General features: G+C 46.1%; 1 protein-coding gene across 3 annotated transcripts in view; it reads right to left on the minus strand.

The window, feature by feature from the left end:
- Positions 1 to 25,926, minus strand: part of pamr1a (peptidase domain containing associated with muscle regeneration 1a) — a 319,049-nt gene that overhangs the window by 160,348 nt on the left and 132,775 nt on the right. For 2 of the 3 annotated variants that reach the window (XM_070899341.1, XM_070899340.1), the window contains 3 exons: positions 25,073 to 25,180; positions 13,871 to 14,041; positions 444 to 650 (listed from right to left, as the gene is read on the minus strand). In XM_070899341.1, coding sequence (XP_070755442.1) covers positions 444 to 650; positions 13,871 to 14,041; positions 25,073 to 25,180 — 486 coding nt within the window. The remainder of the gene's footprint in view (positions 1 to 443; positions 651 to 13,870; positions 14,042 to 25,072; positions 25,181 to 25,926) is intronic. The other variant, XM_070899342.1, reaches the window with a different exon arrangement.

Raw genomic sequence — 25,926 nt, forward strand, 5'->3', positions numbered from 1 at the left:
AGTAGGTCCAACCGCTGAGTGATTGAGCTCCACAACCACAAGTAACACCGTGTTATTTGAAATCATATTTCAATAAATAAATGCCTTCAGTTGTCTAGCTCCTAAGCTCTGGAATTTCCTCCCTAAACCTCTCTGCCTCTCTACTTCTCTTTCTTCCTTTCAGATGCTCCTTAAAACCTACCTCTTTTGGTCATCTGCCCTAACATCTCCTTTATATGGCTCGGTGTCAAATTTTGTTTTTGATAATACTTCTGTGAAGCGCCATGGGACATTTTACTACATTAAGGGCGCTACAGAAATGTAAGTTGCTGTTGGTATTTGAAATCAGGGGCTATCAGATGTACACAATGAAAATGCTGAGGGAGTTTCTATGTGTATCAGATACTTGAGGTTATTTCATTTTTAACTTTGAGTCTGGCTACAAAAGAGTATTGCTGTGTTACCTTTTGTGCAGGTTGGCTGCTTCTCCGTCCACGTTCCATCCTGTTGACAAGCTCTCTGTGCTCTGCCGCTTAGAACAAACGAATAATTGCAGGTGAACTGCACGATGGTCCCCACTGTCGCATGGCCCTGGTGTATGTGCCCGCTTCCTGCGAGAATGCTTCGTTGCCCATTCATTGGTACACCAGGGTCAATACAGCTCTTTCTCTCTGGAATTAAAGAGCAAAGTAATGCTTTGCACAGCAGTCAGAATAGTGTCCGAATTTGGCTGAGGATTCAACTGTACAATAGGGAGCTGTAGGTTGCATCCTATCAACATGAGAGCCCTCTATATACCCACTGATAACACAGACCCTCGTATTGGCAAAACAGATGTTACCAGTATAACATATGGTGTGTGTGACCAGTAGCTCATATTGGCCCGGATTTTGCGGTGGGTATGCCAGAGTACTCTGAGAGTACAGAGTCATACCGCCTTTGAAATATAACGCAAGTTCAAGATTTCCACATGCGCTAAATCCCGAACCTGCGATCTGTCAAGTTATGCCTTGACAGATGATCTGAACGCCTTGGAAATCCCCATTGCTAGCACAGAGTTGGGCAGCTTGCCCAGCAATTACAGACATTTTTCTTACGATTAGTGAAAGCAGGCGCAGGAACATGTTTCACATCTTAAAAACAGATCTGTGTGTGTGCATTGTGTACAGTTTGGTGCAGGGAACTTGTTTTTGTCGGTCGAGTTTCATTTTAATTACTTGGGAAGTTGAATAAGAGAGTTAAATATAGTGAACATCGATCAGATTTCAGTGACAAACTCTGTACTTTCAATTCAAGAATGAACAACATAACAAACAATATAATGCATCTAAGAAAACGAGATTTATCTATCGCCAGTCTAAATGAGGTCTGAATTATATATTTTAAGCCTGACAATTAACATTGAATATATATATATGGCTGGAAATTTATTTCTGAAGTTTACAACATTACTTGTAGGAGATATAAAACATTGTTAGTTATTTACTGAGTATCAAAACAGGTATTTGTATACATCGGAACTAATAACTTGTGAGTTTGGATGAAAAAACTTAAGCAAAGTTATGTATGCAGTTTATTTCCAAAATCTAATAGAAGTTGTAAAGTGAGGATGATTTTGGAAATGACCTGCTGACAACCACTGCACTTTTGATGTAGCCACAAGTTTTAATTCACATTTAACTCTGGTGTGATACATAAACCTCTTTAAGATCATTTACTGACCTTTTAAAACCCACTTATTAGATGGTCGCATTTGTTAGTCACCCTTGCAGGAAAACATTGGATCCATTTGAGTATGTCTGAAAGGATTGTTAATGGTATCACTTCACAATAAAATACATGTTTTTAAAAGTTTTTAAAATGTAATTTAAATAAAAGAGACTGTGGGCTTGGTTTAGTTTTGACAGCTTTTTTGGGAGTGTCTTCCCATTACGCATAGGCTATAGGCTGTGCTCCTGGCCTTTGTGATGTTATATGCTGCACACAACTCCACAGCGACAAACAGCAAGTCTCCTTTCTGGGCCTCACACAAGGTATGTTCGAATTCCTTTCATAGGTTGGCGAAGTACTCCATAGCTACGTCATGGACCGCAGTTTTTGGGCCATTGTGTGTGACCAGTGGGCCATTGTGTGTGACCAGTGGGACATTGTGTGTGTGACCAGTTGTACATTATCTCTGTGATCAGTAGAATATATTGTGTGTCAATGGGACATATTGCGTGTGTGACCAATAGCACATATTGGGGTGGAAATTTGGTATTGATCATTTTGAGGCGTTAATTCCGACGGAGCAGTAAGTTTAGAGCCTTAAAAAAGTTTGCGTCTCCCGCGAATTGGACCAAGCGCTGAAGAGGGCGCTGAATCAACTGTTACACACCTGACCTGGGGGGGGGCCCTAATGAAAAACTTGGCGCTAAATTTTGTCAACCATTGCGCATGCTCCGAATTCCGATTCACATCCCAAGAAAAGTCGAGCCTTAAAGGTAAGTATGCGTATGCGCAGCTCAACTTCAAGTTTATGAGAGTGGGAAAATGGAGAAGCAGGGAGGAAGTCAGGGAGCACTCCGCTTCTCAGCCACGGCCCTTGAGGCCCTGCTTGAGGTTGTTGAGAGGTGCAACAATGCGCTATAGTCTGGAGGGGGATGAAGATCATCTCCACGGGTGTTCAGGAGGTTGTGGAGGGAGGTGGCCCAGCACGTCTCTGCCCATGACATGGTGGTCAGGATAGAGACACTATGTCACAAAAAGTTCAACGACCTCACTAGGGTCATCAGGGTGAGCACCCTTTACATTAACCTTGCAATGCGTTAATGTGAGCCTCACTGTCTTACACAATGTAAAGGCTTTACACTGCCCACTCCTCTATGTGTACCAGGCCATGCTCCTCCCTAAATACTCTCTATCGCCTCACCAGACATGCCCCGCTCATCCAAGCGTCTCTCCCTTTAGCTCCCGACTCAGCTTGAGGACACCCACCAACACCTTTTAACTCTTCAGACATGATCACAGGCCTTCAGCATCATACTTACTTAAAGCTCTTTGTTCAAATCCCACCTTTGACATATCCACTGTGTGCGGCCACGCAGGCTGAGATGCAGAGATTCACACCTCACGACATTAGTAGCGAGTCACTTACTGCAGACACATGTGGCACTCGAGAAGCTACAGACCCACTGACAAATTCAGGCGAAACTCGTCCACAATAGGTGAGAGCAGCAGCAGGCGGGAGGTGGGGAGCCTCGGTCGAAGAGGCCGTTTTCCTGGGGTTTGCTGATCCTGACGTTCCTGGCCCCAGTGGCCTGCAGCAATGCCCAGCGTGAGGCGAAGCTCGGGGGCCAGCTCCCCGGAGGATTAGTCGGCCCAGGAGTCCTGCTCAGAGTCAGGCAGATGAGGACCTGGATTTGGAGGCTATGTCCAGGGAGTTCATGCAGATGCACCATGAGCTTATGGGTGCATTAGGGAGGGTGCCGCAGAGCGTGGATGCACTTGCTGTGAGTGTGGCGGAGGCCGTCTCAAAGAATTGCCCGTGCCTCTCAGCAGTCCACTGGGCTCATCCTTGCCTGGCTAAACCAGGAGGCGGGTACAACGAGCGACAGTGGGGTCACAGAGGTGAAAGCTCGTGCCATGAGTAGATGTGGCAACAGCCATGACATCACAGGCCGAAGCCACGCATTCTCTTTGTGATGTCATGCAGACACTGGTTGCTTGCAATCACTCTCAGGCTGCAGCATTTCAAGCTCAGTCTGTTCTGAGGCAGTCTCAGTGTGATGCCATGTAAGCAGTGTCTGCTGCCATCCTCTCTGTCATCCCCACGGTCAGACGGGGAACAGATGATGCCGCAGAAGGTCAGCAATCTGTTGTAGCACATATTGCTCCTGATGCTCTGGCTTTGCCCCGGAGGACTGGCAGTGTGCCGTTGGAAATGGAAGGTGCTGCCCTTCCTCACGATGACAGCATTTTGGCTCCCACCACTGACAGTCCGCCTCTGCACATGCCACAGCCTGAACCCCAGCAATCCCACACTGCTGTCACCCATCCTGAGGCGGTGCAGTCAGCAGCCGGGCCTTCCATGCCCACAGCTGGTCCAGAGCATCAATGTAGGCCGTCTATCCTGTCTCCCTCCAACACAGAGCAGCCCTCAAATGGCCTTGCTGCAGGCACTGAGGCCACATTGAGGAGGAGCAGTAGGCGTGGGAGGGGGGTGAGGCAGAGGGGTGGCAAATGCCTGCACAAGATGCATTAATTACATGTTTCTCCATGGGGCGTTTGTACATATGTCGTTGATGGTCATTATGTTTTCTGCGGTTAGAAGGGGCGGTAGCTCCAGTTTTTATTATTTGTGGGTGTGGAGTTTTTTGGGGTTGTTTGAGGGATGTAAATAAATAAAATGTTACTTTGGCTGTCTCCTTCAGCCTCTAGTGTATGACTGTGGACTGGTGATGGAGATGTGGCATTATCGTGGCACAATGCGCAGTCATTATTAACTGCTTCCCTCAGCTCCCTCCATTTAAGCAAACCGAGGCCTTATGAGCCGCTGTCGAATAGCCCTTGCGCCGCCAACATTGGCAGGCTGCCTCTTCCGTGGCTGCTGCTGGTCCTCGTCTTGCTGGACTTTCTGGGCCTCGCCAGGTTCCTGTTCCTCGACCTCCCCCTCCTCGCCCTTCTCCTCCTGAGGTGGGCCTGCAATCCCCACTGGCAAGGCCTGGGCCCTCATGGTGGCCAAGTTGTGCAGCATGCAGCAGACCACAATAAATAGTGAGACCTGTTGAGGGGAGTATTGAAGGCTGCCTCCAGGGCGGTCCAGGCATCGGAATCGCTGCTTCAGCAGCCCTATTGTCTGCTCCATAATGTTGCAGTTGCTGGCATGGCTCTTATTGTAGCGTTCCTCCGCCTCTGTGGTGGGGTTGCGGAGAGGGGTCATCAGCCAGGAGACCAGGCCGTATCCCTTGCCCCTGCTCAGCCAGTCTCGGCCTTCCAGTTGTGACTAAACTAGTCGTGGCACCTGGAGGATAAACACATGATGTGCGCTTCCATGATAGCGAACATTGACTGCGAGGATGCGCTGCGTGTGGTCGCACACCAGCAGCACAGTAAGGGAATGGTATCCCTTTCTGTTTCTGAATACATCTGCTTTCTGGAATGGTGCTCGCAAGGCCACGTGTGTGCAGTCAATTGCTCTTTGCACCCTGGGGAAGCCCACTATCCTGGCAAACCCACATGCGCGCTCATCCTGTTTCTTCCCAGTCATGGGGAAGTTAATGAAGTCCATTCTACATGTGTACAGAGCCTGTGTGACATCGTGGATGCAGCGATGTGCTGCGAATTGAGAGATGCTGCATATGTCCCCTGGAGCCAGAGGCATAGAAGGTGAGTGTTACTGTGACCTTCACTACGACGGGCAGAACAGCCCTGGTGCCGATATGAGGCTGCAGGTCTTCCTGTAGGAGATGGCATATCTCTAACTACCACCTTTCGAAAGCGCAGCCTTCTGCCACACTGTTCCTTAGACAGGTCCAGGTATGAGCCTTGCAGCCGGTAACGCTGTGGGGGGTAGGGCCTCTGCCCTGACATCTAGGGGCTCTCTTCCTTCGGCCGCCGATATGGCCAACAGCCCTTGTCTCTTGATGCGCCTTGCTAGAGCATGTAGAATGTGATGCAAGCGAACAAGTAATGCCCCCATTAAAGTTTTTTAAATAACTTTTTCTCAAGCTAAATTGTTATGTTCAACTGCCACTGCAATCTCGGAAGCTCATGCACCGTGCTGTGTGTAAACGTTGTAGTGACTGTGACCTCCAAGGAAAGCGTTTCCTCATCCCTTTAAGTAGCTGCCAGTTAACAACTCTGGAAGGCTGTAATGACTGATTTTCCAGACGTGATTATTGGCAGTCGCTAAATGAGGCCGGCACAAGCGTGGGCATGCACCAGGACTGACACCAGGCGCTGGCGGTTTGTGCCCCCGGTGAGCCTCGAATGAATTTTCCGTCGAGGCACCAAAAGCTGCGCTCCCGGTCGCTAAGCTCTAACACTCACATTAACGCCCGGTAACTTAGGCTATAGACAACAGAAAATCCAGCCCATTGTGTGTGACGACAGGGACATAGTGTGTGTGACCGATGGGATATAGTGTGTGAGTGACCAGTGGGACATAGTGTGAGTGACCAGTGGGACATAGTGTGAGTGACCAGTGGGATATAGTGTGTGTGACCGATGGGATATAGTGTGTGAGTGACCAGTGGGACATAGTGTGTGTGACCAGTGGGACATACTGTGTGTGTGTGTGTGTGTGTGTGTGTGTGTGTGACCAGTGGGACATAGTGTGAGTGACCAGTGGGACATAGTGTGAGTGACCAGTGGGATATAGTGTGTGTGACCAGTGGGACATACTGTGTGTGTGACCAGTGGGATATAGTGTGTGTGACCAGTGGGATATAGTGTGTGTGACCAGTGGGACATACTGTGTGTGTGTGTGTGTGACCAGTGGGACATAGTGTGTGTGACCAGTGGGACACAATGTGAGTGACCAGTGGGACAGTGTATGTGACCATTGGGACATAGTGTGTGTGAGTGACCAGTGGGACATAGTGTGTGTGAGACCAGTGGGACATAGTGTGAGTGACCAGTAGGACATAGTGTGTGTGACCAGTGGGACATACTGTGTGTGTGTGTGTGTGTGTGTGTGTGTGTGTGACCAGTGGGACATAATGTTTGTGACCAGTGGGACATAGTGTGTGTGTGTGACCAGTGGGACATAGTGTGTGTGTGTGACCAGTGGGACAGTGTGTGTGTGAGACCAGTGGGACAGTGTGTGTGTGACCAGTGGGACATAGTGTGTGTGACCAGTGCGATATATTGGGTAGACACTGGTTTAAGCCCATTTTGGGTGCCACGCTCAGCTTGTGCGTCAGGCCACCTGGGCGTAATAAAGTCCACAAATAAGACATCTGTCTAATTTAAATAGAATAGGTAGGCTGCCAGCACTACTCACACTGTTCATTGGCTAATGGAGGTGGACACTATCTTGTGTTGCTGATGTCATTTAAAGGCAGCAAGTACCTCATAAAGGGGAAGTGCACTTTGGCTGCAAGTATCTGTGACTGAAGTTTTCTGACACTGTCCACATAGCAGAAACTACAAGGCCTGTTGCCCCCCGCCGCCCCCCCCCCCACCGCCCCCAACACCTCCCAATTATTTGGAGGTATTGGTAGAGGAGATCTGCAGGAGGAGCACCATCGTCTTGCCACCAAGTGGCATTTGTAACTGGAGGTGACCATGGCATCTGTGGGGCAGCAGGTGACAGGCTGCAGATGGCCAGTGGATGGCAGTCATGGGGCACGCATAATGTCTGGCTGCTGTAAGAACAGGACCTCATCCTAGGTTACAGCTGATGCAGACATTGGCTCAGAGTAGAGGAAGCATTGCTATGGGTTTGACCCTGCTGTGCCTGACAAGTAAGTACAGAATGTTCAAACTGGAGCCAAGGGAGAACATGACATTGACACTGAAGCTAAAGGAGTAGTTAACATTGACACCGGAGCCAAGACAGTGCTTTACATTGACACTGAGAATGATAGAATCATAGAAACTTACAGCACAGAAGGAGGCCATTCGGCCCATCGTGCCTGTGCTGGCTTTTTGAAAGAGCAATCGTGCTTAGTCCTACATCCCTGTTTTTTTGTCTGTAATTTTGATTGGCGTTTGATAAAGTACCACATCAGCTCGCTTGTGCCTCTGGTGGCGCTGCACGTCTAGGTGTCATGGCGGGCGTCCAGCTTTTAATGCCCGGCCAGCAAATTCGGCTCATGGTTTGCGACGGTGCAAAAACTTACCACCCCACCCTTTAGTTTCACTGAGATCATGATGTCAATCCTCGTGCAACGCTCCGCTAGTGCCTCAGATGCAAAATTGGGCCCTAATGCCTCAATAAACGCCCGCCTTAGGAAACGTCTGAAAAACCAGGCATCCCCAATGTGCAGCAGGTGGTAATTGCGGCGTATTTAAATAGAGGGGCAGGATTCTACATCACAGGTCACCTTGAGGCATGCTGCGTGAAGCTCCGTCTTGAAGGCGGCACTTTTATCTGCCATTACAGATTCCTTACAACTTCCGTGAGAGAATTTAATGGCGGCATTACTAGTTCGCCAGCGTATCATGCTCCATGCTATTGCCAGGCGGAGCCAAGACAGAAGACGGGCTCTTGGCCATTTTGGGCCATGGATGAGGAGAGGATGAAGACGTCTAGGGAGGTGGGCTCACCCCCCCCACCACACGTTTACAGACACCACGCTCATACCTCCAGCTCTCTGAGGAGCAGTGTGTGAGAAGGCTGTGCTTCCGAAAGGAATTGCTGACAGAGATATGCCATCTCCTACAGGCAGACCGATGCCTGGACCGCTCTGGAGGCAGCCTTCAATAATCCCATCAACAGGTTTCCAATTTCATTGTGGTGTGCTGCATATTGTTCAGCTTGGTCATCATCAGGGGCCAGGTATTGCCAATGGGGATTGTAGGCCCACCTCAGGAGGAGGAAGACGATAAAGAGGAGCCTGGCGAGGCCCCCATTGGATAGCCACACCATCCAAACAGACATTTTACTGCAACAAAAGAACAAAAGCTCCCCCCACCAAAAGAAAGCCATACAATAGACAACGTTATGTTGCAGGGCACTGAACAACAACAACAACTTGTATTTATATAACGCCTTTAATGTAGTGAAACGTCCCAAGGCGCTTCACAGGAGTATTATGAGATAAAACAATTTGACACCGAGCCGCCTAAGTAGAAATCAGGGCAGGTCAAAGAGGTAGATTTTAAGGAGCATCTTAAAAGAGGAAAAAGAGGTAAAGAGCCAGAGCTTGGGGCCCAGGCAACAGAAGGCACGGCCACAATAGTTGAGTGATTATAATCAGAATTAGCGGAGTGCAGACATCTCGGGGGGGGGGGGGGGGTTGTGGGGCTGGAGGAGATTACAGAGATAGGGAGGGTCGAGACCATGGAGGGATTTGAAAACAAGGATGAGAATTTTGAAATCGAGGCATTGCTTAACCGGAAGCCAATATAGGGCAGCGAGCACAGGGGTGATGGTTGAGCGGGACTTGGTGTGAGTTAGAACACGGGCAGCTGAGATTTGAATCACCTCTAGTTTATGTTGGGTAGAATGTGGGAAACCAATCAGGAGTGCGTTGGAATAGTCACGTCTAGAGGTAACAAAGGATGAGTGCTTCAGCAGCAGATGTGTTGAGGCAAGGGCAGAGATGGGAGATGTTACGGAGATGGAAATAGGCCGTCTTAGTTATGCTGCAGATATGTGGTTGAAAGCTCATTTCAGGGTCAAATATGACACCAAGGTTGCGAACAGTCTGGTTCAGCCTCAGTTGGGGAGAGGGATCGAGTCGTTGGCTAGGAAATGCAGTTTGTGGCGGGGACCGAAAACAATGGCTTCGATCTTCTCAATATTTAATTGGAGAAAATTTCTGCTCATTCAGAATTGGATGTCAGACAAGCAGTCTGACAATTTCGAGACCGTGGAGGAGTCGAGAAAAGTGGTAGTGAGGTAGACTGGGAGTCATCAGTGTACATACTGTGTTTTTGGATGATGGGGCAAAGGGCAACATGTAGATGAGAAATAGGAGGGGGCCAAGGATAGATCCTTGGGGGACACCAGAGGTAACGATGCGGGGGCAGGAAGAGAAGCCATTGCCGGTGATTCTCTAGCTACGATTAGATAGATAAGAATGGAACCAGGCGAGTGCAGTCCCACCCAGTCGGACAATGGTGGAGAGGCGTTGGAGGAGAACAGAGTGGTCAACTGTGTCAAAGGCTGCAGACAAGTCAAGAAGGACGAGAAGGGATAGTTTGCCTTTGTCACAGTCACAAAGGATGTCATTTGTCACTTTGGTAAAAGCTGTTTCAGTAATGTAGCAGGGATTCAAACCTGGAATTGCATGAAAGATAGGCATGGATTTGGGAGGCGACAACACGTTCAGGGACTTCGGAGAGGAAAGGGTTGTTGGAGATGGGGCAGTAGGTTGCAAGGACAGAGGGGTCGACGGTTGTTTTTTGAGGAGAGGAGTGATGACAGCAGATTTGAGGGAGAGGGGGATAGTAACTGAGGAGAGAGAACCGTTAACAATGTCGGCGAACATGGGAGCCAGAAAAGGAAGTTGGGTGGTCAGCAGTTTGTTGGGAATCAGGGAGCAGAAAGCGTCTCCCATGGACAGGATGAGCTTGGAAATGTCATGAGGGGAGATTGGAGAGAAACTGGAGAAAGATGTGAGGTCAGGGCTAGGGCAGGGAAGATCCTTAGAGGAAGTGGGTTGGGGAGTTTACATGGAGGGAGAGATTAAGGGAGGATAGTGAACTCAGAGGAGAGAGAGCATGGTGAGATGGAGGTTGAAATCACCGAGGATGAAAAGTTACTCGGTGCAGAGGCAGAGGGAGGAAAGTAGTGAAGAAATATTGGTAATAAAATGTTTATTGTACTTGGGTGGGTGGTAGAGAACGAGAATTTTAAATGAGAGGCAAGAGGGTGGGATAAGGTGAGATGTTCAAAGGAAGAGAAAGTGCCGGAGGAGTAGCGGGGTAGACCAAGGTGTGATTTGGTGATGAGAGCCACACCGTCACCACGGTGGTCTGGGCGGTGCAAGTGGTGGAAGGTATAGCCAGGTGGGGAGGCTTCATTTATGGGTAAGGTGTCATCGCCTTTCATCCAGGTTTCCGTCAGAGCCATGATGTCGATGCCATCATCCACAATAAGTTTATGGATGACAAGGGCCTTGTTCGCAAGCGACTGGAAATTCTGGGGGAGATGCGCAGAAGGTCAATGATGGCTGCCCCACCTCCTGTGTTCACAGGGTCATTGCGGGGGTGAGGGGGGTGGGTGAGTTGGACAGGGAGGAGATTGGCAAGTTTAGCCCCCGCTGGGTGGGCTGGGCCGGAAGGTCGGCGAGAGAGTAGGGTAGGACAGTTGGGGTTGTTGCTCATAAAGAGGCAGCGATGAGTGCCTCGATGGGCCCTTTGGAGGAGGCCAAGAGAGGCACAGAGGGAATCTATGGCTTATCTAGGAGGGAGTCAAACCTAGAGACGGTGGCAGGAGAGCAGGTAGGTCAAAGAGCAATGAAGGATCGGGGTAAGGATTGGGGAGGGCAGAGTATCCGAGAGAGGGGAGATGAAAGGAGGCACGACGACAGGGGGAACAGTCAGGGAGGGCTGAAGAGAAAAGGAAAGAGGGGGAAAAAGTGAACAAGTATTGACTGACTCGGGTCCGGAGCGTCAGGCAAAGTGTGCATGTGAATGGACAGGGAAAAGCTCAGGTTACACAAGCCTGTTTACACTCCCTACATAATCCCTGCCCCACTTACAGCTGTGTAGTCATCTGGGAAAGGCACAAAACCAGAGAGAAAAAAAACACAAGTTTCGAATGGATCAAAAAATAAATGAACAATGAAATACATTAAATCAAAGAAACTATTTACAAGCGTAATCAACAAAAATCAGGGCATCTACACAACCTTGACCTGCACATTATTCTGACGTATTTAACGCTGCGATTTTCGGCTCAGGCACAAAAACGTCCGTGTGTTATGCCTGATTTTATGCCACCGATCATGGAACCTCATTTTTTGCCGAATTTTACAGACGAAGACGCAACGTTTTTCCAGGAGGTATCAGGACAACCCCACCGCAATTACCGCCCCAAAATCTCAAAAGCTAAAAATCCAACTATTAGGTTTGCCAGCAAAGTTGAAGCCCATGGAATAAAAAAGAGAGTGGCAGCATGGATATGAAATTGGCTAAGTGACAGGAAACAGAGAGTAGTGATGAATGGTTGTGTATCGGACTGGAGGAAGGTACACAGTGGTGTTCCCCAGGTGTCTGTATGAGGACCACTGCTTTTCTTGATATATATTAATGACTTGGATGTGGGTGTACAGGGCACAATTTCAAAATTTGCAGATGGCACAAAACTTGGAAATATAGTGAAAAACGAGGAGGACAGTGACAGACTCCAAGAGGACATAGACAGGCTGGTAGAATGTGTGAACATTGAGCAGATGAAATTTAAGGCAGAAAAGTGCGAAGTGATTCATTTTGGTAGGAAGAATGAGGAGAGGCAATGTAAACTAAAGGGTATAATTCTAAAAGGGTGCATGAACAGAGAGGCCTGGGTCTCTGTGTTTACAAATTGTTGAAGGTGGTAGGACAGGTTGAGAAAGCAGTTAAAAAAACTTATGGGATCCTGGGCTTCATAAACAGAGGCACAGCGCACGAAATAGGGGTCTGGAACTCACTGCCTGAAAGGGTGGTAGAGGCAGCAACTCTCACCACATTTAAAAAATATTTGGATATGCACTTAAAGTGCCATAACCTACAGGGCTACGGACCAAGAGCTGGAAAGTGGGATTAGGCTGGATAGCTCTTGGTCGGCCGGCGCAGACACGATGGGCTGAAATGGCCTCCCTCCATGCTGTAAATTTCCATGATTCTATGATTCTCCTCCATGCCTCGGAGACACGCACAATGCACAGGAGACGTTGGCTGCAAGCACTGCCCCTAGCTCTAAGGCCTCCACAAGCGCAGCCTCCTCGAAGTGGCCTCCCTGTTCTGCAGCTGGAAGGCGCCTCCAGCATTCAGCAAGCAGCGCACACTGTAGCCTTGCACTACGAGTAAAACAATGGGAAAAAGTCAGCATGAAATGCGATTAACTCCACAACCCTTTAACTGCCTCCGGAGGTGTGCATCTGCAGCGATGCAACACCCAAAAGAGGCAACTCTTGGATCCGTCGAGCGGCTGGACGACTTTTGAAGGGGAATGTTGCTTTCTGCCCAGGACCTCGGCGGTGAGCGCAGTGATGACGCACTTAGGAATGCTGTCCATCACTGCCGCGGAAGTGGGGGGCAAGAGGTGGGGTGCTGCACACCGCTGGGAAACCGCGTCAGGGCAATACCAATATCAGCGGCCATTTAGCGAGAACTTGGCGGCCACTGCACTCCACAGCATGGCTGCCGGTTTGAGGTGCTAACAGGCCTTACCAAGAGGGGCAATTTTGGCCCCATAGAATACAAAAGGAAGGATTATGATGAACCTTTATAAAACACTGGAGCATTGTGCTCAACTCTGGGCACCACACTTTAGGAAGGATGTGAAGGCTTTAGAGAGCGTGCAGAAAAGATTTACAAAAATGATTCCAGGGATGAGGGACTTCAGTTACGTGGATAGACTGGAGAAGCTGGGGTTGTTCTCCTTGGAGCCGAGAAAGTTGAGAGAAGATTTGTTGGAGGTGTTCAAAATCATGAGGGGTCTGGACAGAGTAGATAGAAACTGCTCCCATAAGCGGAAGGGTTGAGAACCAGAGGACACAGATTTAAGGTGATTGGCAGAAGAACTGAAGGCGACACGAGAAGAAACTGTTTTTTAATGTCGTGACCTGGAATGCGATGCCTGAAAGGGTGATAGAGGCAGACTCAATCATGGCTTTCAAAAGGGAATTGGATAAATACCTGAAGGAAAGAAAATTGCGGGGCTACGAGGAAAGGGCGGGGAAGTGGGACTAGCTGAGATGCCCTTGCAGAGAGCCGGCACGGACTTGATGGGCCGAATGGTCTTCTGTGCTGTAACCATTCTATGATTCTAAGGGAGTAGGCAGGGAGGGGATTGGACCACAGGTGGTGCTCGTCGGTTAGGAAAATACGACATAATTATATAGGAAAACTCATTCCAGTGAGGACAGGTGAGGCCATGGGAGATTTGCTCCTTAAACTGCTGGAGGTCAAATGCTAAATGTATTCGCTATACTCGCATTTTAACTTCACGACAGACAGGGCAAATGCCATCCCCTCCCCCACCAACCCTCACGCCCTGCTCCTCAGTACACAGGATGTTAAAGAGCCTTACCACAGCGTGGTGTCATTGTGCTCCAATTCCCGTCCAGTTGACAAGTGATAACGTTACTTCCAACCAACTGGAAATCCATATCACAGCTGAAGTAGATATGGGAGCCGAACCGGAAGTCATCCCCTTCCACTGTACCATTGCCGGGAGCCACAGGATTCCTACATATCACCACTGACAGGTCACATAGTTGATAAACTCACTTTATTACACAGACATTTAAACAAATCCTGCAGTCACGCAAATTCAAGAACATTTACTAATTTACTAGAAACTTATTACAAGGCAATTTTCTTCCGTTAGTTCAGCTTCACTAGGAGAATGGCAGCCCTCACCAATCGGCACACAGTGAATCTTCCCGGGAGATTGCTGAGAAACAATTCTCAGACCTGGACATCTCCCAGACCCGCTGGTAAGTTCATAGAGTGTATCCGGGATGGTTTCCTTGAACAGTGCGTTGTGGAACCAACCAGGGAGCAGGCTATCTTAGATCTGGTAACGTGTAATGTGACAGGATTAATAAATGATCTCATAGTAAAGGATGGTTGAGGAAAGGGTGATCATAGCATGGTTGAATTTCAAATTCAGTTGGAGGGTGAGAAAGTTGGATCTCAAACCAGAGTCCTGATCTTAAATAAAGGAAATTACAAAGGTATGAATGCACAGTTGGCTGAAGTGGACTGGGAAAATAGATTAAAGTGTGGGACGGTTGATTAGCATTTAAGGAGATATTTCATAATTCTCAACAAAAATATATCCCAATGAGAAGGAAAGACTGTAGAAAAGGAAGAACCATCTGTGGCTAACTAAGGAAGTAAAGGATGTTATCAAATTGAAAACAATGGCATACAATGTGGCCAAGATTAATGGGAGGCCAGAGGATTGGGAAATTTTTAAAAACCAGCAAAGGATGACTAAAAAAATAATCAAGAATTAGAAGATGGATTATGAGAGTAAATTGGCATGACATATAAAAACAGATAGTAAGAGCTTCTACGGGAATATTAAAAGAAAAAGAGTGGCTAAAGTAAACATTGGTACCTTAAGAGGATGAGAATGGGGAATTAATAATGGGGAACAGGGAAATGGCAGAGACTTTGAACAAATATTTTGTATTGGTCTTCATGGTAGAAGACACTAAAAACATCCCAATAATAGATTATCAAGGGGCTACAGGGAGGGGGGAACTTAAAACAATTACTATCACTAAAGGAAAAGTACTCGTTAAAATAATGAGACTAAAGGTGGACAAGTCCCCTGGATCTGATGGTTTGCATCCTAGGGTCTTAAAAGAAGTGGCTGCAGAGATAGTGGATGCATTGGTTGTAATCTACCAAAATTCCCTGGATTCTGGAGAGGTCCCAGTGGATTGGAAAACCGCAAATGTAATGCCTCTATTTAAAAAAGGAGGGAGACAGAAAGCAGGAAACTATAGACCAGTTAGCCTAACATCTATCATTGGGAAAATGCTAAAATCCATTATTAAGGAAGTAGTAGCAGGACATTTGGTAAAGCATAATATAGTAAAGCAGAGTCAGCATGGTTTTATGAAAGGGAAATCATGTTTGACAAATTTGCTGGAGTTTTTTGAGGACGTAACAAGCAGGGTTGATAAGGGGGAACCAGTGGATGTGGTGTATTTGGATTTCCAGAAGGCTTTCGATTAGGTGCCACATAAAAGGTTACTGCACAAGGGGTTGGGGGTAATATATTAGCATGGATATAGGATTGGCTAACTAACAGAAAACAGAAAGTCGGGATAAATGGGTCATTTTCCATTTGGCAAATGGTAACTAGTGGGGTGCCACAGGGGTCAGTGCTAGGGCCTGAACTATTTGCAAATTTATATTAATGACTTGGATGAAGGGACCGAGTGTAATGTAGCCAATGACAGGTGATGACAGGTGGGAAAGCAAGTTGTGAGGAGGACGCAAATAATCTACAAAAGGACATAGACAGGCTAAGTGAGTGGTCAAACATTTGGCAGATGGAATATGATGTGGGAAAATGTGAGGTTATCCACTTTGGTATGAAAAATAAAAAAGCAAATTATTATTTAAATGGAGAGAAATTACAAAATGCTGCTGTACAGAGGGACCTATGGGTCCTTGTGCATGAAACACAAAATGTTAGTATGCAGGTAAAACAAGTAATCAGGAAAGCAAATGGAATGTTGGCCTTTATTGCAAGGAGGATGGAGTATAAAAGCAGGGAAGTCCTGCTACAACTGTACAGGGTATTGGTAAGACCACATCGAGAGTACTGCGTACAGTTTTGGTCTCCGTATTTAAGGAGCGATATACTTGCATTGGAGATAGTTCAGAGAAGGTTCACGAGGATGATTCCTGAGATGAAGGGGTTGACTTATGAAGAAATGTTGAGCAAGTTGGGCCGATACTTATTGAAGTTTAGAAGAATGAGAGGTGATCTTATAGAAGGGGGTTGACAAGGTAGATGCAGAGAGGATGTTTCCACTCATGGGGAAACTAGAACTCGGGGGCATAGTTTAAGAATAAGGGGTCGCTCATTTAGAACTGAGATGAGGAGAAATTTCTTCCCTCATAAATTAGTGGAATTCTCTGCCCCAGAGAGCTGTGGAGGCTGGCTCATTGAATATATTTAATGTGGAGATAGGCAGATTTTTGAAAGATAAGGGAGTGAAGGGTCATGGGGAGCGGGCAGGGAAGTGGAGCTGAGTCCAGGATCAGATCAGCCATGGACTTATAAATGGTGGAGCAGGCTCGAGGGGCTAAATGGCCTACTCCTGCTCCTAGTTCCTACGTTCTTTTATTTTTATGGCTCACTGGCCTTGCAAGGTACTAGGACACAGGAGGTAGTGAGTTGCCTCAGGACTTCTCTTACTCACAAACAGGGTTTCCGCTAAACTTCTGCCTAAGTTAAGACAGCGGAGCAGGTGAAGCTTTGAGGAAATTGAGGAGATTTCCCGGTAAGAAGCCTCTCAGTTCTGCTTCGATAAGGTACCACACGGTAAGCTCATGACAAGGATTAGAGCAGATGGAGTCAGGGAAAAAATACCTGCATGTGTAGCAAATTGGCTACAAAATGGGAAGTAGAGAGAATTGGTAAAGGATAGTTATTAAAATTGGAGGAATCTATGAAGTGGTGTTCCACAAGGATCATTACAGGGACCATACTAGAACTAGGGGGCACAGCCTCAAAATACGGGGGAGCCAATTTAAAACCGAGTTGAGAAGGAATTTCTTCTCCCAAAGGGTTGTGAATCTGTGGAATTCTCTGCCATGGAAGCAGTTGAGGCTAGCTCATTGAATGTATTCAAGTCACAGATAGAAAGATTTTTAACTAATAAGGTTATGGGGAGCGGGCGGGTAGTGGAGCTGAGTCCACGGCCAGATCAGCCATGATCTTTTTGAATGGCGGAGCAGGCTCGAGGGGCTAGATGGCCTACTCCTGTTCCTAATTCTTATGTTCTTATGTTCTTATGACCACGGTTATTCATAATTTATATTAATGATTTTAACTTAGGAACAAGTAACTCAATATCAAAATTTGCAGTTGATGCCAAACTGGGTGTTATAGCTAACATTGAGGAAGAATGCACCATGATACAAGAAGACATTAGAAAACTTGCAAACTACACAGTTAAGTGGCAAATGCCAGGGGGTGCACTTTGGTAGGAAAAATAGAAACATCTGCACCTTAGAAAATAAAAAACCTGACTGGGGTAGAAGGGCAAAGGGATTTAGGGATACAGATGAATATATCACTAAAATTCTTTATTAAGATAGAGAGTGACACAGTTAATTCAGAGACTAGGGTCCTGAACTTAAGGAAAGGTAACTTCAATGGTATGAGACGTGAATTGGCTAGAATAGACTGGGAAATGATACTTAAAGGGTTGAATGTGGATAGGCAATGGCAAACATTTAAAGATCACATGGATGAACTTCAACAATTGTACATTCCTGTCTAGAGTAAAAATAAAACGGGGAAGGTGGCTCAACCATGGCTAACAAGGGAAATTAAGGATAGTGTTAAATCCAAGGAAGAGGCATATAAATTGGCCAGAAAAAGCAGCAAACCTGAGGATTGGGAGAATTTTATAGAGGAGGACAAAGGGTTTAATTAGGAGGGGGAAAATAGAGTATGAGAGGAAGCGTGCTGGGAATATAAAAACTGACTGCAAAACCTTCTATAGATATGTGAAGAGAAAAAGATTAGTGAAGACAAACATAGATTCAGATTCAGGTGAATTTATAATGGGGAACAAAGAAATGGCAGACCACTTAAACAAATACTTTGGTTCTGTCTTCACAAAGGAAGACACAAATAACCTTCCGGAAATACTAAGGGACCGAGGGTCTAGTCAGAAGGAGGAAACGAAAGAAATCCTTATTAGGCGGGGAAATTGTGTTAGGGAAATTGATGGGATTGAAGGCCGATAAATCCCCGGGGCCTGATAGTCTGCATCCCAGAGTACTTAAGGAAGTAGCCCTAGAAATAGTGGATGCTTTGTTGATCATTTTCCAACAGTCTATCGACTCTGGATCGGTTCCTATGGACTGGAGGGTAGCTAATGTAACACCACTTTTTAAGAAGGGAGGGAGAGAGAAGGCGGATAATTATAGACCAGTTAGCCTGACATCAGTAGTGGGTAAAATGTTGGAATCAATTGTTAAAGATGAAATAGCAGCACATTTGGAAAGCAGTGACAGGATCGGTCCAAGTCAGCATGGATGTATGAAAGGGAAATCCTGCTTGACAAATCTTCAAGAATTTTTTGAGGATGTAACTGGTAGAATGGACAAGGGAGAACTGGTGGATGTTGTGTATTTGGACTTTCAAAAGGCTTTTGACAAAGTCCCACACAAGAGATTGGTGTGCAAAATTAAAGCACATGGTATTGGGGGTAATGTACTGATGTGGATAGAGAAGTCGTTGGCAGACAGGAAGCAGCGAGTCTGGATAAACGAGTCCTTTTCCGAATGGCAGGCAGTGACTAGTGGGGTGCCGCAGGGCTCAGTGCTGGGACCACAGCTATTTACAATATACATTAATGATTTGGATGAGGGAATTGAGTGTAATATCTCCAGGTTTGCAGATGACACTAAGCTGGGTGGTGGTGTGAGCTGTGAGGAGGACGCTAAACGGCTGCAGGGTGATTTGGACAGGTTAGGTGAGTGGGCAAATAAGTGGCAGATACAGTATAATGTGGATAAATGTGAGGTTATCCGCTTTGGTGGCAAAAACACGAAGGCTGAATATTATCTGAATGGCGGCAAATTAGGAAAAGGGGAGGTGCAACGAGACCTGGGTGTTATGATACATCATTGAAAGTTGGCATGCAGGTACAGCAGGCGGTGAAGAAGGCAAATGATATGTTGGCCTTCATAGCTAGGGGATTTGAGTATAGGAGCAGGGAGGTCTTACTGTAGATGTACAGGGCCTTAGTGAGGCCTCACCAAGAATATTGTGTTCAGTTTTGGTCTCCTAATCTGAGGAAGGACGTTCTTGCTATTGAGGGAGTGCAGCGAAGCTTCACCAGACTGATTCCCGGGATGGCAGGACTGACATATGAGGAGAGACTGGATCAACTGGGCCTGTATTCACTGGAGTTTAGAAGGATGAGAGGGGATTTCATAGAAACATAAAAAATTCAGGTCAGGTTATGGACAGGTTAGATGCAAGAAGAATGTTCCCGATGTTGGGGAAGTCCAGAACCAGGGGACATAGTCTAATGATAAGGGGTAAGCCATTTAGGACTGAGATGAGGAGAAACTTCTTCACTCAGAGAGTTGTTAACTTGTGGAATTCCCTGCCGCAGAGAGTTGTTGGTGCCAGTTCATTGGATATATTCAAGAGGGAGTTAGATATGGCCCTTACGGCTAAAGGGATCAAGGGGTATGGAGAGAAAGCAGGAAAGGGGTACTGAGGGAATGATCAGCCACGATCTTATTGAATGGTGGTGCAGGCTCGAAGGGCCGAATGGCCTACTCCTGCACCTATTTTCTATGTTTCTATGTAAAAGCAACACCACAGGTCAGTAAAGCAATTAAACATGCTAACAAAGCTCTGGAATTTAGTTATAGTGTTAGAGACTAAGGATGCCTAAAACTGATACAAGTACTGTGTTTAAATCGTTGTTTTGGACTGGAGACGAGGTGTCTGCTTAGAATGATAGAGAAATGCTGAGAAATGCTAATTATTTGTGGTTTTCAAGTAAAAGCTTCAGTTTGTTTTTGTATCTTAAGACAATTTGTATCGGAAGGTTTAGAATCGATGGAAGTTTGTAGCAATTAACAGAAACACCGGCAGTTTGTTATGTCGTAAAGAACGGTTGAGGTGACAAAGCTCTAGTTTGGTGTCATAATTCAAAGAGTAGAGGGCTCAGGCTTTGTATTCATAGTACCCAAGAGAATAGAAGCAGAGTGAGATTAAAGGAATTCTACAGAAAAGCGACTTTGATAAGGAATAAACGATGAGATGTGACCAAAATTGTAAGACATCTTTAAGGCGGGATCTTGAAACAAAAAGCGAGACATGGAACAAGATACAGTGTTGGATATTAAGTTTTATGGGGAATCTCTATAGGTCAAAAGGTCTTGTCAATATTCAGGTCCAGGCCCATCCCTAAAAGTAGGTTAAAAGTGACCTCCCAAAAGCTTGTAGTCACAGACGGAAGAAAGAGAGGGAGAGGAGTCACAGATGGAAGGAAAGAAAGAGAGAGAGAGAGAGAGTGAAGGAAGCCCTAGATGATAGGAAGAACAGAATTGCTCATGTCTGTCCGATCGGATCGATACTGAGTGATTACAGCTATCGAGAAAGATTGAACAGGGCGGGGCTTTTATCTTTAGAAAAGAGAAAACTTAAATGTGACTTGATCGAGGTCTTTAAAATGATGAATGGGTTGGGCAGGGTAGATGTGGAGAGAATGTTTCCGCTTGTCGGAGAATCCAAAACTTGAGGCCATAAATACAAGATAGTTACTGATAAAGGCAATAGGGAAATAGGGAGATATTTATTTACTCAGAGAGGGGTGAGAATTTGGAACTCGCTACCACAGGAAGTGGTTGAGGCAAATAGCTGAGATGCTTTCAAAAGGAAACTGGATGAGTACATGAGAGAAAAGTAAATAGAAAGAGATGCTGAAAGACTGAGATGAGGTAGATGAGATTCTTGTGGACTATAAACACCAGAACAGACTAGTTGGGCCAAATAGTCTGTTTCTGTGCTTTATATTCTATATAATTCTATGTAATTCTATGCTGCAGGCAACTGAAAACCTATAAATTCTATTACCGATTACTGGTTGCAAGCTTCGCCTGAACCATTCAGAGACCATGCAAGTCATACCAATTGGAAGTCCCCTTGGTAAAAGAGAAAGTGTATTGCTACAAACAGTAACAGTGGGGTTGTGGTGGGGGTTGGAGGGGGAGTCCTACTATGTAAGAGGTTATAACAATATCATAAATCTGTTTATAAAGTAGGAGTTTAGCATTACTTTACACATTGTGCACAGTGGGGTTTATCCCATGTTATATCGGTAACACCTCTCTCTGGGCTCTGATTCACACAGCCTCTTGTCGCATCAGGCAGCAGTAAGTGAACTTCCCGTGGCTCAAGGCAAATTGCGATACCGTGTACCATGAAGATGGGGGAGGATTCAAGATGACTCTTAGAAAGCCAAGAATCCACTGCAAGTGACAGACTATTGCGCAGATACCCTCTGTCCAGTCCAAAACTGAACACGGCTGGAGTATCAAAAAAACAGGAACAAAGGTATTCACATTGCTTGTCGTCCATGAGCGTACAAGTTTACATCGCTTTTTTAAATGCAGCAATTGAAAACCAAGCTTTTGCTGTGTGGTTTTCCATGAGGATCACCGAGAGATCACTATCAAAATGGAATTATCAGGGTCGCGGGGGTGGGGTGGGGGTGCTGTGGCTACTGTCAAAATGGAATTATCTGGGTCACAGGGCAATGGCGGGGGAGGCTAATGTCAAAATGAAGCTATCTGGGTCACAGGGGGTGTGGGGAGGGGGGGCGTGGGCGGTGCTACCGTTGAAATGGAGCAATCAGGGTCACAGGCAGAATGGGTTATCACCCTACAAATTGCAGTAACATTTCCATTGGACTTTCCCAATACCTACTGTTACTTGAGCAGAAACCCCAGTAAAACAGTGTAGACAGTGGGAGATTGAATGAACCCCGCCCCTGGAAATTGTACCACATGGCATCATCAGATATCAGTTGACCTTCATAGAAATCAGTGACTGCAAAAAAAACCAAATTAAGACAATGATACCTATATTGTGTTCCATAATAGGGGGAGTAGTCATGCTTTGTGCTATGTGTAGAGGAATTGTAAACATCTTCTTTATAAACAGGGTCTTTTCTAACATTCTTAGCCAAGAGGTTATTTTCACACTTATTATGAGTCCCGACCCCTCGTATCTTTGAGAGTGACCACGTTCACCTTGCGAATTGGTAAGTTTAAAATCGGGAAATAAACAAAATCTTGAAATCAGGACACAAGTAACAACCTGGTTTAACGTTTAAAGTATGAAAAGAATTTATTATAGAAACAGTGAACAAGTGAATAATCTAGCAATGAGAGGATGCAATTATATATTTACAGCAGATAATCTTTATGTAACTTAAGTCGATAAAATAATAAAAATTAGCACTCTTTAGAAATAAACTTAGCCTTTGCAGATAACTTTTAAATCTATACATTATTTCTCCTGTCTTTCAGGAATACCAACCAGTCAATTGTTCTCAAGCCGTCTTCCGTTGTTTCTCTAGGATTCCTAAACTGTTCCTACTCATGGGATTTTCAACTGGCAACTAGTTTTTCGAATAGAAGAGCCCTTTTTTATACCCCGGAAAAGAGTTTCCGGCACTTCCTAGATTTTGAATACCTGACCTCTCAAACTCAAACAGAAACAAGAAACGCTCCGTCAAATTCAAACACAACCAATCACAAAGCCTGGATATATTTGTCGATGGTACATCAAGCTATCTCGCAAGCCTGTCATCTGAGAGACAATTAAAACAAACTTCACAGCATTGCATCAGGGTCAGCTTGGCGCAGGATTCTGACTTTACCTGCTTATGAAAAATCCGAATACAATGATTGAGTTTTAAAGAGACAGTTACTAAACCAAAACAAAAATCAAGACATCATTATTGTCTCACAAAATTACAGTTTGGTTACACACAACAACTACAACAATAACTTCTATTTATATAGCGCCTTTAACGCAGTGAAACGTCCCATGGTGCTCCACAGGAGTATTATCAGATGAAAAATTTGACACCGAGCCACATAAGGAGAAATTAGGAAAGGTGACCAAAAGCTTGGTCAAAGAGGTAGATTATAAGGAGCCTGTTGAAGGATGAAAGAGAGGTAGAGAGGCGGAGTGGTTTAGGCAGGGAGTTCCAGAGCTTGGGGCCTTGGCAACAGAAGGCACGGCCACCGATGGCTGAGCGAATATAATCAGGGATGTTGAAGAGGCCAGAATTTGAGGAGCGCAGACATCTCGCGGGGTTGTAGGGCTGGAGGAGATTACAGAAATATGGAGGGGCGAGGCCATGGAGTGGTTTGAAAACAAGAATGAGAATTTTAAAATCGAGGCATTGCTTAATTGGGAGACAATGTAGGGATGATGGGTGAACAAGACTTGCTGCGAGTTAAGTTACAGGCAACAGAGTTTTGGATGACCTCAATTTTACGGACAGTAAAATGTGAGTTGAAATAGTCAAGTCTGGAGGTAACAAAGACATGGATGATGATCAGCATGTGGAAACCGACGCTGTGTTTTTGGATGATGTCGCCGAGGGGTTGCATGTATATGAGAAATGGGAGGGGGTCCAAAGATAGATCCATGGGGAACACCAGAGGTAACACTGCGCAAGTGGGATGAGAAACCATTGCAGGTGATAAATCCAAAAACTGCCTATTCTCCGCTCAATATAAAATGGAGTCAATTTGTAGCTTATACTTTTCACTCATGCTGATTATGGTCAATGGAGGCCGGCCGGTTTACCAATTATTTTCCATGGAGTTGAAAACAGAGGCTTCCAGCCTCATTATAATATTTAAATTGATGTCCTGCCTCCTGAGAGCGGGTTGTCCCGCCCCTGTCCTGCAACCACTCCCCCCGCAGACCTTGACCCACATTCGTTAAAATCGGAAGTGGGCGGGTTGGAGGTGGGTTGAGGTCGGAAAACCAATTTTTAACAAATTAACTACCCCCACGCCCACAAAACACCTATTTTTGTGGTTAACATTCCCCCCAATATTTCAACAACTACAACTTTTATTTTTTTAGCGCCTTTAACATAGTAAAACCTCCCAAGGCGCTTCACAGAAGTGTTAGAAGACAAAAAATAAATTTGACACCGAGCCAGATAAGAAGAAATTGTGACAGGTGACCAAAAGCTTGGGTAAAGAGGTAGGTTTTAAGAACGTCTTAAAGGAGGAAGGAGAGGCAGAGAGGTTTAGGGAGGGAGTTCCAGAGCTTAGAGCCTAAGCAGCTAAAGACACGGCCACCAATGGTTGAGCGGTTATAATCAGGGGCAGAATTTGAGGAGCGCAGATATCTTGGGTGGGTTGTGAGACTGAAGGAGATTACAGAGATCGGGAGGAGCTAGGCCATGGAGGGATTTGTAAAGAAGGATGAGAATTTTGAAATTGAGGTGTTGATTAACCAGGAGCCACAGTAGGTCACCGAGCACAGGGGTGATGGATGAACGGGAGTTGGTGCGCATTAGGACACGGGCTGTCAAGTTTTGGATGAACTCAAGTTTACATAGGGTAGAATGTGGGATGCTAGCCAGGAGTGCGTTGGAATAGTCAGGTCTAGAGGTAACAAAGGCATGGATGCGGGCATATGCAGTGGATGAGCTGAGGCAAGGGTGGAGACAGGTGATGTTACGAAGGTGGAAATAGGCGATCATAGTTATGCCGCAGATATATGGTCAGAAGCTCATTTCAGGGTCAAATATGACAGCTAGGTTGCGAACAGTCTGGTTCAGTCTTAGACAGAAGTTGAGGATAGGGATGGAGTCGATGGCTAGGGAAGGCAGTTCGTGGGGGGGGACCAAAGATGATGGCTTCGGTCTTCCCGATATTTAGCAAAATTCAACCTGCAGTGCTGCTATGGATACTTCGAGCAACATATACCCAAACACTGAACATTTGCACCTACGTTAATACTCACTGTTTTCACACCGTTTCCCTGTATAACCAGCCAGACAGGCACACCTATAGTCAACTGATCCAAGCTGGAGACACATTCCATCATGTAAGCAAGGGGACGAGGAGCATGCTGTAAAAAACAGAAGAGACAGGCACAGGTTTCAGTTTCCATTGAGGACAATGGCTCAGCCGCTCTGATTAGGGGACATGTTATACCACAAACGGGATTCAAAGGCTGAATTCTTGACTGTGTGTACGCAATCCTATTTAACACTGAGCAGAGCTTCCGACCTTATATCCTATTCATCACTAATCATATTATCGGGTCCTATTCTCATCTGCCAAAATCGCTCACTACTGCAGAATCATTCTGGAGTGTAAAGATAAACCCCGGCTTCTATTCACCACTGCTAAACATCTTTTTAAACCCCTCTCCCATTCTCCACCTTCACCTCCGATAATAAGTGTGAGGAGCTCATGGACTTCTTTGTCTCCAAGATTGAGACCATCCGTTCACCTACCTCTGCCTCTTCCCTTCCTTCCCCTAGCCCAGTGGGCTAAATTTCCTCTAAGGATCCTCCCTGCCCTAGCACTGACCTCACATCTTTCTCCAATTTTTCTCTGATCTCCCCTCATGATCATTCAGAGCTCATCTTGTCCATGAGACACACTACCTGCTCCCTTGACCCTCTTCCCACCAAACTACTGACCACCCAATTTCCACCCAATGTTAGCTGACATTGTTAACGGTTCTCTCTCCTCAGGTACTGTCCCCCTCTCCCTCAAATCTGCCACCATCAACCCTCTCCTCAAAAAAACAACCCTCGACACCTCCGTCCTTGCAAACTACCGGCCCATCTCCAACCTCCCTTTCCT

This window comes from Pristiophorus japonicus, chromosome 14, assembly GCF_044704955.1.
Source record: "Pristiophorus japonicus isolate sPriJap1 chromosome 14, sPriJap1.hap1, whole genome shotgun sequence".
Lineage (NCBI taxonomy): Eukaryota > Metazoa > Chordata > Chondrichthyes > Pristiophoridae > Pristiophorus > Pristiophorus japonicus.